At 43.0% G+C, this 12228-nt stretch overlaps 1 protein-coding gene across 4 annotated transcripts in view; it reads right to left on the bottom strand.

The window, feature by feature from the left end:
* The window catches only part of TERT (telomerase reverse transcriptase), a 75124-nt gene that overhangs the window by 1184 nt on the left and 61712 nt on the right, over window positions 1–12228 (bottom strand). For all 4 annotated transcript variants that reach the window (XM_083188137.1, XM_083188135.1, XM_083188136.1 and 1 more), the window contains 2 exons: window positions 6853–6977; window positions 4461–4598 (listed from right to left, as the gene is read on the bottom strand). In XM_083188137.1, coding sequence (XP_083044263.1) covers window positions 4461–4598; window positions 6853–6977 — 263 coding nt within the window. Of the gene's footprint in view, window positions 1–4460; window positions 4599–6852; window positions 6978–12228 lie in introns of those variants that run through there.

Here is a 12228-nt window from a genome sequence, read left to right as displayed (position 1 = left end):
TACAGCACCAATCTCAGTAGCATGATGATCTACAGATGGAGCGGGCATCATCCTTGGCCGGCGCTCGCCAGATCCCTTGCACTGGTGAGCGCCGGCGATAGAGACTGGGACGCGCGTGCGTCTCACACGCACGTGCGTCCCAGTATGACGGAGGCTGGGCAGCTTCTCCCTGCCCGTCTCCGTTTCAGGGAGACGCTGCCCAGTTTGGGGGGGGGGGGTGTCGTTGAAGAGAGGGGGATCAGCAGGGGAGGCGGCAGGCTCCGTTTGCAAAGGGGTGCGCAAGCGTCTCGTGCACGCGCTCCCCTGGCGGTAGCCAGCCGCTGGTGGGGCTGGTGATTCCATCGCCAGCACCTGCAAAGATGGAGCTCGCTCCATCTGTATGCATGGCATTGTGATTTATGAAAGAGGGACATTTTTTTGGTTAATATACAATTTCAGGCACTTTTTTATTATTATCCATAATACCCCCCCCCCCCCCCCCCCCCTCCTATCCACCTATTTACATTGGAATGTAAGCATTTACTGCAGGGGTGGCCAAACCTGTCCTGGAGATCTACCAACGGTCCATGTTTTCCAAATCACTGAGCTGGTAACCACACAGTTATTTACTGTGGAGGAGGACACATGCCTTTGCCACACAACCACCGCACGTGCACCCAGGTGGGTAAGGAGGGAAGCGGACAGACATCACCCCCCCCCCCTCTGGCCTGGGACAGGCGTTGCAACAGGTGGTCCGGAGGACACCCCCTGCTGCTGCAGCGGGACAGCAAGATCCCCCGTGTGCCCTGTTGTTGCAGGCTCCAACAACTCCTATGGACCGCCACTACTGGTTCACTGGTATATTGCTCAGTGTCTCCTCATCAGTGACCAGAGATGATCGCTGATGAGAAGGATAAACTGCCTGGGGGAAACAGCTGACTGCCGGGGAAAGTGCTGGTCGCAAGAGCACGCTCCTGCGACCAGCGACCATTGTAGGGCTGGCCACGGGAGCGCGCTCCTGGCGATTAATCGCCCATAGCACATGAAATCACTGGCAATATGGTCGCTCAGCTTTAGATATGTGCTAAATATTGCCCCGTGTGTACACAGCTTAAGATAGATGATTGTTCAAAAATAATTAGAAAAATATGTATAACAGAAAAAAAATCGCCATCACTGAATAAAATTAATAATCACTCGCCAAAGACAGGTAGCAACTGCTAGTATGCTAAAAAAGGGTTACTAAGGTAAACCTTGGGGCCTGTGGGGGGGGGGGGGGGCTTTGTCAAGTTGCTGTCCAAGGGAATAGTCCATTCCCTAAGAGGAGATGGATAGCGCTAACAAATAATGGGGCAGATGTATTAAGCCTTAACAAGAGATAAATGCAAGGGTGATAAAGAGAGATAAATGTCCAGCCAATCACCTCCTTACTGACTTTTTCAAACACAGCCTGTAACATGGCAGTTAGCAGGTGATTGGCTGGATGTTTATCTCTCCTTATCACCCTTGCATTTATCTCTTGTTAAGGCTTAATACATCTGCCCCAATATAAGTTGGATCAATTGTACAGTAAAAAATACGGTACTTGTTTCCTAGCACGGCCACAATCTTGTGGATCGTGTACCTTTAAGTTAAGGTACACGATCCACACGATGGACCCGATTTCCTTTGAAATCAGGTCCATTTTTCCGGCTAAGGCACAATATCGGGGGCATCGCGTCGGTCGGGACCATTAACATTGGTCCCGACGCGACCGACGCGATGCCCCCGATTTTTCCATAGGCTTCAATGTTAAAAAATATTTTAACATTGAAATCGTGAGGATCGTGTCGGGAAAGGTAAAATATCGGGGGCATTGCGTCGGTCGGGACCATTAACATTGGTCCCGACGCGACCGACGCGATGCCCCCAATTTTTCCATAGGCTTCAATGTTAAAATATTTTTTAACATTGAAATCGTGAGTAAATGTGAAAAATGTGAAATGGGCCAATATGACCCATTTCACATTATAGATGTCCCCGTCGTCACCCCACGATAGACGCCAACCCGAAGCGTGGGAGCGCAGCAACTTCACAGGTATACGCGTCCGCTCGCCACGCTTCGGGCTCGGTGGCTCGCTGCGCTCGCCACACTATTCTATTCTCAACTCCACGCCGACGTGGATAGTAGGGGAATGAAAAGGTCGGAGGACGCGCACCGCCGCCCCTCGCGGGCTCGCCACGCTTCGGGTTGGCGTCTATCGTGGGGTGGGGTTTACGCCGTTAAATTTGGGGGGGTTGGGAATATTTTACATTGAATCCAATGTAAAATCGGGTCCCAGGGACCCGATTTACATTTCATTCAATCAAAAAATCGGGTCGGTCGCGTCGATCGCATCGCATGCGATGGACGCGATTTTTCCGACACGACCACCCCGATGTAAATCGGTGTGGCCGTGCTAGGAAACAAGTACCAAAAATACTATATATTGAGATGCTAAAATATGTATATATATATATATATATAGATATATACATATATCTATATATATATATATATATATTTATTTATTATCGTAATAAAATAATATATATATATATACACACTCGGGATATTCATGAATTCTTGAAATACTCCATCCTTGGTCAATAAAAAACACAATTTGGTGCAAATGTAACACTCAAGGACTGTGCTGTGGTGATGGTCTGTAGGGGGACTGGCTGATTCAGTGCGGGATGAAAATTTTTTCTTCTAGCTCTGGTTTCTTGTCCCTGGACCGCAATCCGGAACGTCTATGCCTGTATGCACTCCATGGACCGGAAATCACCCTGGATATGCGTTCAATACACAGGAAATCTGGGTTAATCAACCCGTTTTAAGAAACACAGAAAGTTTTAAGTTTTAGTATGCTCCTGCTGATATATAGAATAATATGTTCAAACGCTATTTATGATATCTGTACTTAATTAGTTGGATAAATTATTCAATTGTGTAAGATTGTACTTCCTGGTCTAGGGTATAAAAACAGAGCCGTATACAGTGCTTTATGTTGATAAAGTGGTCTACTACACAATGAAATGTGTTAGTAGCGTTATATTTGGACAGACCAGTGGACTTACCATCACCACATACTCAGAACAGCTTTGGAACTGAATCCATTGGGACAAACACTCCCTCACTTATTGCTATTTGGGGCTCCATCTGTCTAGCTTGGCTTCATCTGCATGCACATTTGGGCCCTTATTCACATTGACACGTTCGCACTCGAATTTGCATGTATCAACCTCCTACTCTCATTGCGCATGTGCAGTGTACGCAACGCGCATGTGCAAACTGCTAAATTCCTATTCGCAAGCAATCTTCCAAGCGGTCTCTGTTGTCCGAGCGAAGGATTACCCAGTAGGCGTGATGTGGGCGTTTGCATGGGCGCATCCAGTATAATGAGCAAAACTGGGCGTACACATGGGCGTACACCTGGGCGTTCACTTCGAGTGGTGGGTTTGGTTTCGCATGACTGCAACACGGGTTGTTCCCACACAAACTCCAAAACTTTCGTAAGCTCAAAGCAGGTTTTCAGTTTCGCACACCATACTTATTATGAACTGCTCATTCGTACGCTTAAAACACAGTAGCAAAATGTGGAACTCATTAGCACCTGAACATCATTGTGACCAATTATTGTTTGATTGTTACAATCATTTAACTCTGCTCCACTTCAGGTTGCATCACAAAACTAAACACGAGTTAGCAGACACATTTCAATTATTATGGTTTGGTGAATTGTATGTCTGTGGTGCGTGTGCGTGTGAAAATGTGTTGGCGCGTGCAAGCATTTTTAATTACACGCCATGGAAGGCCACACCCTTTTTTGTATGGGTGTGAACGAATTAGTTCGCAAGCCCTAGAGGCGTGACTCTGCAGGATGCGTGCAAGCTGCTTTGAAGTGTAACACTGCGCGCGTGTGTGCATGCGAACGAATGAACCTGAATAAGGGCCATGGTGCCTATCATCATCGGGAAGGGAAACTTGCTCCCCAACCCATTGCTTTTTGGGACTTCCACTTTCAGACTGGATCCACCTATCAACACACTAGTGAGGACTTATGTCATCCTTTTGTTTGCCTGCAGAGATGACCAACTAACCATACTAGGTTGTGGACTCAAGCGGTGAGATTACCTCCTTGAGTGTTACATTTGCACCAAATTGTGTTTTTTATTGACCAAGCACTAAGTATTTCAAGAATTCATATCCAGAGCATGTCCATATCAATTATTTTATTACCATATTTTATATATATACCATATAGATATATATATATATATATATATATATTAGCATCTCAATAAATTATTTGTTAGCGCTGTCCATCCCCTTTTGTGAGACCGACTGCTAGTATCTAATACTGTATGTTTCATGATTTTGTTGCTTATGGTTGAAATCCTTAGCTGCATTGCACTAAATATTTGCGTTCCATATAACAGAAAGGCAAGACAATACTTACAGTGGTGAAGAGGTCCAAGCAATGTCTTGTACAATGCCTTGTGATTAGACAGCTTTGCAGTAAATGCATGGCAGCTGAGCCATTGTGCTGATTCAAAAGGGAATGGCCCAGATGCATCTTTAGTGCCAAGAGTCATATCTGTAGATAATAAAATGATATGTGAATTACAAAAGGCATCTTACAACACATCTACAGATGTGTCCTCATACATCTAGCCTCAATATGCCATTCAGCGCAAGATGTATGGCCGCTTGGTCCAGTGCAACTGTGCTAACTTTGAGCATCATCTGCACAAAGACACTGTGCTTATTAACTTGTATATTGTTTGTGACAGTCTCTGAATCTGTATAAGAAGTGCTACAATATAGCAACTGCAGTTGCTACATTGTTGCATATACAGATTTGTTCACAAACAATGGGCCTGATTCTGGTTTATTCGCAAAAGCAAATCCGCTCTCTAATTAACAATGATTGTGCACTGCAGGTGGGGCAGATGTAAAATGTGCAAAGACAGTTAGATTTGGGTGTTATTTTGTTCTGTGCAGGGTAAATTCTGGCTGCTTTATTTTTTTCACTGAAATTTAGATTTTAAGTACAAACCTCACCCAAATCTAATTCTCTCTGCACATTACATCAGCCCCACCTGCAGTGCACATGGTTTTGTACATTAGAGAGAGAATTTGCTTTTGTGAGTGAACCAGAATCAGGGCCAATATACAAAGTGTCATATATAATTATTCAGACAGTCTTCTTATGTCATATTGCGATTGAAATGCATTTTTGGCAAAAATAAAGTAAAAAAAATTGAGAACCAAAATTCTCCATTAAACAATGACATTGTATAAACATGTAAGATGCAGCCTTGTAGTAATCTCTGTATAATTCTGAACTGTTCTGACATTACAAGTAAGGGAAGAATTAGGGGCATATTTAGTAAATATTTGGTCCTTATCGATTAACATCAGTGGGAGTTGGAATGTTTGTTTATGAGGACTATTTATTATGAGGAAGATGCTGGGCCCAAGTTCTGTAAATAGCATATTTACAGTAAACCTTAAGAAATAATGTGATTGCCTTTGGACTTGCCCCATTGAACATGCCAAGTGATCAAAGATTCAGATTGGGTCCCTCAGGGATTTCCTCTTTCCAGCAGTAATTGTTACTGACTCCACCCACTGTGGAGTAGGTGGGCATGTTGCTGCCACCAGGGGCGGACTCAGGGGGTGAGCACTTGGCACGTCATTTAGAATTTATTTTTTTTTCAATTATTTTCACGCTCTCCCCCTGCACATCCCACTCTCCTCACCCTTATCGTACCTCAGGGAAGCGCGGACTGTCATTTGTAATATCTATATGGGGAAGGCTGAAAGCAGCAGCCTCATCCCTCATTTTATAAGTAACTGGCCCTGCCGGATGTCCCAGCCACATTGCACTAAGCCTGGCTGCTCCCCCCACTTGCTGGTGCGCAGGCCGCAGCTACTTTGATCAGCAGAGCACAGGGTTCTCTTGATCGGAGTGCACAGGGCTCTCATCCGCGATGTTGCCGAAGCCCCAATGGGCGCAAATGTGGAATGCGCTCCCAGCTCTCATCCCCGTTGTTGCATGAGCCTGCCCCCAGCTTTTATCCCTGCCGCCCCAGGAGACACATCGGGCTCTCACAAACAGCACCTCTAAACCCCCGCTTTGAGGCACCGACCACAAGGGCTAACAGAGAAAATGGATTTCAACTCTAGAACCCATAGAACAAACCCAGCCCAATTTCGCCATCTTAACCACACGGGTGCCGGACGGCTCACCGACAGTTGGGATTCCGACAGTCATTACTCCGACATCGTAAATCCCGACTGCTCCCTTGTGGGGGTTCACGACCCCCGTAGAGGGAGAATAAAATAGGTGGCGAGCCCACAGCATAGCAAGCGCAGCGAGCCTGCAAGGGGCTTCATTGCGCTCCCCCCGCTGTGCAGTCGGGATTCAGACGTCTGAGTAATGACTGTCGGAATCCAGACTGTCGGGATAATATACCACACCCAACCACACAATGGATAATCTGCCCTGGTTTACATATTAGCCGCTGTATTGTAATGAAGTCACTGCTAAACACAATTTTAGCCAAATTTTAACACTGCATCTTTTCAGTTTTGAACAGATTTACAATAGATTTTAAAGTCTAAAAACACTTAAAAAGAGAGATATCTATTGTAAATGTTAGAACAACAAAATTTATTTAGAATTGGTTTTATTTTTCAGACTGTAAAATGTACAAGTTTATTTGATAACCTCTTGTTTCCTTATAACTGCATAAAGAGAGCCATTACATTGCAGAGAAATCTATTATTTTTTATTAAGTTGAAATAAATAGAGGGATAAAGGTCTTTACAATACCGTAACATACCTTTGTTTCTAGCTTTTAAAATAGAATAGAAACATGGGGCCATATCAGATATCAGAGTAAGGAAGAAAGATGGATTATTCCTCACGCTTTGGTTAAAGGGAAGTTGTATAACACATGCATGGAACCTAACACGAAGAAGAGAATAAGAATGTTTATTATCTAATACGTCTACAGAGATAACATTTCTATTTTGTTTTTCAAGGTCATACAGAATAAAATAAAGGAAAACCTCACAGACATTGACAAATCTGAATAAAGAGCAATTTTTAATGCTGGTGGTAACATGAAGCTATACTTTTTAGTTACTGTGAGGAAACCTTAGTGATGCATACCTCCCAACTTCTGCCGAGACCGATGCGGGACGCAGCTGTTGCGCGCCGGAAATTTCGGGGGGTGTGGCCTAATTTCGGGGGCGTGGCCTATACTCACGGCTCTCCCGAGAGGTCACGCCCCCATTTTGCCGCTATGGGGGCATGACCCAGAGGCTCTGTGAGCCTCTAGCCATGCCCCCAGCCCCCTGGCTGCGGGAATAGATGCTGTGCGCATGCGCACAGCGTTTATTCCCCGCTGCTTAGCAGCCGACAGGGGGGACTCCCAACAGCCCCCCCTCACCGCGGGACACTGCCGCCCGCGGGTGGGACAGGCCCTGATAATCGGGACTGTCCCGCTGAAATCGGGACTGTTGGGAGGTATGGTGATGTGACTGTACTTTATTCTAAATCAGGGGTGGCCAAACTGGTCCTCGAGATCTACCAACAGTTCATGTTTTTTTAGGCAACCTTTGGATCTATAGTAGAAATGAATGCAGGATCTTTATGTGACCATAATGACTACAGCTGTGCACCAGCTAGGTGATTTGGAAAACATGGACCGTTGGTAGATCTCGAGGACCAGTTTGGCCACCCCTGTTCTAAATAGAACTCATGCACATTAGGGGGTAAACTTACTAAGATGGGAGTTCTATTGAAAATGGCATTTAGCCCATAGCACCCATTTAGAGTGTAATGTTCACACCTATTTTGACAAATTCACTTGGCACTCAAAAGGTAAATAATAAAATATATAAAAACAGACCCGCGGGACCGCGCATCGTTCATAGTGTACACACTAGAGGATATTACTAACAATATTGCTCAGTGGGCTTCTCTTTGAAAACAAATTCAAAAAGACGGAAGTAAGTATAACCTTATTTGTGGGGGCACTAATGAATTAATGTCTAAATTTAAAACGTAACGTTTATTATATATAGTTAAACTAATAGTATATACTTTTAATAATTTTTATAAAACATATATAGGTATCACTCTTCAAATGTGAACACCTGATTGCTGTTGAGAAATGGCACATATTCATACAAGCAGTGTTAGGGGGTGGAAATATCAAGTTGAGAATAGCATACTAGGTAAAAAAAAATAGCCAAAATTCACCATACAATTTTTCACCGCATTGAGGCATAGAAATAGTTAGAGGCTTGAAAAAAGATGCATACATATGCAATACAGTAAAAAGATGCATACAAGATGCAATGCAGTATTTTAAATTTAGAATACAAAGGTAAATCTTATTAAAAAGTTTTACAGTCTATAAGATTGATTACACAAAAAATATATATTCCATGCCAAATCGCATACAAATATGACCCACTAGACGGAACAGTTGTTTTCTGTTTTTTTTAATCTCCTTTTCAATGGGACGCCCACTAATTTATATTAAGCCCCGTACACACGAGGGGATATATCGCTGAGCGATATATCGCTCAGTTTCCCGTTTGCATCAGCAACCAGAGATGGTCGCTGATGAAAAAGAAACTGCCGGGGGAGCCCGGCAGTGGAAATCAGCTGGTCGGAGCATGTTCCTGCGACCAGCGATCAGTACGGGGGAGAAAACAGGAGCGCGCACCCGGCGATGGGGATCACCATCAACAGCCTTATCAGTGTATAATTACTTTCTGTACAATAATAAGCAATTGTTGGCTTCTCTATCAACTTTTTCACTCCAAACTAGTGCATGCTCACACCCCTCTCTCCTTCTCAACGATATTACTCAGAACGGGCAAAATTTGTGATATCATTTGTAATATTGCGTAGTGTGTATGTACCTTTATAATGTTAGGGATTTACCCAGTGAGGTTACCTGAATATTGTGGGTAACTCATAATCCTGGCCAAAATAAACCCCTTGTTATTGCAAAATGTATTAAAAATCCTATAGATTGTAAGCTTGCGAGCAGGGCCCTCCTACCTCTATGGTATATATTCAATTGATGCCGGATCCATTCCGACATTCTTTTGCCAGAATGGATCCGACATCCATTATTAAATCCAGCAACCAAATCCCGATGTCGGATTTGGCCGCTGATTGACACTCACCCGGCCGGCGCTCGGACTGGGTGAGTGCGGGAGACGGTGCAAGGCAGCGGAAGACGGCGTGAGGCAGCGGGGACCCGAGACGGAGCCTGGATGGAGCTGGGTGAGCTGTTCTTGGAAAGTTCTGACAGCCGGGGCCCTGGCCCATTTTGGTTTTGCTTGACCGCATATCACCAGGCGAGATTCAATGTCCCACCTGCGGATCAGCGAAAAGGGGGCATGCCCATGTAAACGGATGTGGGTTGTCGAGATCCGTCCGTGATCGCGACAATTCACGGCCGTTCTTGTCAAAACGGGCCCGACAGCTTTTAAAGTTGGGCCCATTCTGTCAATCTGCCTCCTCAATGCTATTGGGAAATACAGCATTGAATAGGCGCCCTCCGCTATTACCCCAGTTGGAAATAACAGTGGGGATTGAATACCCCCCCCCCCTAAGGGTTCAATCAGTTTTTGTTCATTCTTACTGAGATGACAAATCTAAAACCTAACTAAAATGGGAAGCAGAGGTTTATACTACATTCACAATTAAACAACGGGAAACAATTTATCTCAATGCACATTCTCAGCAAGATGTAATAGCCTCCAAGTACGGCGGCTGTGTGGGATGCCCGACAACTTTTTATAGGGGCAATAACTTAAAAGGAAAAACCATGCATTGTAAGCAATTGCCCCTTTAATAAACCCTCCTACAGAAGTTCGGCCGCATTCCGCACAGCCACCAAACTCGAAGGCTATTACATTTGGCCCTCTGTGTCTAAAAGTCATAACCACACTGACTTAGAAATTAAACTTCCCCATAAATTGTTCCTTACCCTAATAAAATTAATAAGATCTGGTCATTACAATCCGGGGACATATTTCATATCTATTGGTCTTTTCAATGTCTTCAACAAGTATGGCATGAGGTGTTTAAACTAACCTCTAAAGCCATAGCTTATACAATACAAACCTCTGGTAATCACCCTGCATCAAATCTATCTTGAAGATATTCCAAAAAACAATACTATGGATTAGTTACTAAAAGTCTAATAGCTCAATATTAGAAAATTCCTTCAATCTCTTTTGGAGACATTTTATGGTTTACATCTTGGTTGGAAAAGATTTATTAGTGGTCAAGAAGGAGAGGATCTCCAAATAATTGTTCCATCCCCAACGTCTGAGGATGTTCTATAATTCTGTGTTTTGTATATGGAGTCTTGACTATAAAGTTTATAGGGAACATCTTTTTTCCATAATCTAGCAGTTTTTTTTTTTTTTTACCATTTTAAATTCTTTATTGCTTTTTCATATTTTGTACATATCTTAAAAGTACGGTGATCATACAGAAAGTGAAAAGAAAAAGTACATTCCATTTCATTACATATTATTTCTTTCAATACATATATACAATTTTCATATCCCCCCCCTGTCCCCACCCCCCCTCGCCGTCTGGGTCTATTCTATGCGGTGGTATTTTTTTTTTATTTACTTTTATTCCGCCTTCAAATTTTTATCTATTCAGTCCTTATCTTTTTTAGGGGTTAATTTATGATCGCTTTATTTCTTAGTTCTAATGAGGTATTTTCTGAAAGGTTATTTCATCTTAATCTGGTTGTGTACTTTTATTTTCATTATGAATATATATATATATTTTTTTAATAAGATATCTAGTGTTAGTATAGTGTATTTGCTTATTTTCATATTAAAGTGCCGCGTACGTTCGCAATATTTTACCGTGTTGCCCAGCTAGGGCTATTCTCTTTTTATATCCCTAATAGTGGTTTTATCCTAATTTCATTCTTCTTTTAAAGTTACCATCTTACAATTTGTGATTGTCTGCTTATTGATTATACTTTAAAGTGCAGTGTGCTAACGAGACGTGTGTCTTGTGTATTTATCTTATTATTACTTTCGATTTTTAACCTCACTAGTAGAATCATATATCAGTTTTTCCTCCTCCCTATAGATATTTTTATACAATAATATTAGGAAAAAGCTCTAACCAACGGTGCCACACTTTGTTATACTTGGGCATTGTATTTCTTGTAGTGTGAATATATTTTTCGTGCTTAGTTGTGTAATTTACTAGCGCTTTCCAGCATGCTGGGTTCGGGCCCGCCTTGGCCATCCAGCTTCATTTAATAAGATATCTAGTGTTAGTATAGTGTATTTGCTTATTTTCATATTAAAGTGCCGCGTACGTTCGCAATATTTTACCGTGTTGCCCAGCTAGGGCTATTCTCTTTTTATATCCCTAATAGTGGTTTTATCCTAATTTCATTCTTCTTTTATAGTTACCATCTTACAATTTGTGATTGTCTGCTTATTGATTATACTTTAAAGTGCAGTGTGCTAACGAGACGTGTGCCTTGTGTATTTATCTTATTATTACTTTCGATTTTTAACCTCACTAGTAGAATCATATATCAGTTTTTCCTCCTCCCTATAGATATTTTTATACAATAATATTAGGAAAAAGCTCTAACCAACGGTGCCACACTTTGTTATACTTGGGCATTGTATTTCTTGTAGTGTGAATATATTTTTCGTGCTTAGTTGTGTAATTTACTAGCGCTTTCCAGCATGCTGGGTTCGGGCCCGCCTTGGCCATCCAGGTTCTGGCAATGATCACTTTTGCCAGGGAACAGGTATTATTAATATATTGTTGGTCTCCCGATTCTAATTGCTGTGTTGCTAAAATATTTAGCAGGCAGCCTCTCATGTGCCCTTATTCTGATTGACGTGTACTTTTCCGCATACTTTCGGATCGCGTCTTTACGGCGTCTGCGCATGCGTGGAGAACGCTACGCGCATGTGCCACGCCTTGACTCCGTACCTGTTCGGGCAAATACCGTACAAAACTGGTCACCGCAATCATTCGGGAAATATGGGCGTATTATGGGCGTCATGCGGAATGACACATGGGCGTAGTTTCAAAGTGGGCAAAACGGGGCGGAAACATGGGCGGACACGGGGGAGTACACTTATGTTGGGGGGCGTACATTCGGATAGCACTCCGAATGCACGCGAAC

Source organism: Crinia signifera, chromosome 5 (genome assembly GCF_055691185.1).
Source record: "Crinia signifera chromosome 5, ASM5569118v1, whole genome shotgun sequence".
Lineage (NCBI taxonomy): Eukaryota > Metazoa > Chordata > Amphibia > Anura > Myobatrachidae > Crinia > Crinia signifera.
This window is presented reverse-complemented; position numbering and strand designations above follow the sequence as displayed.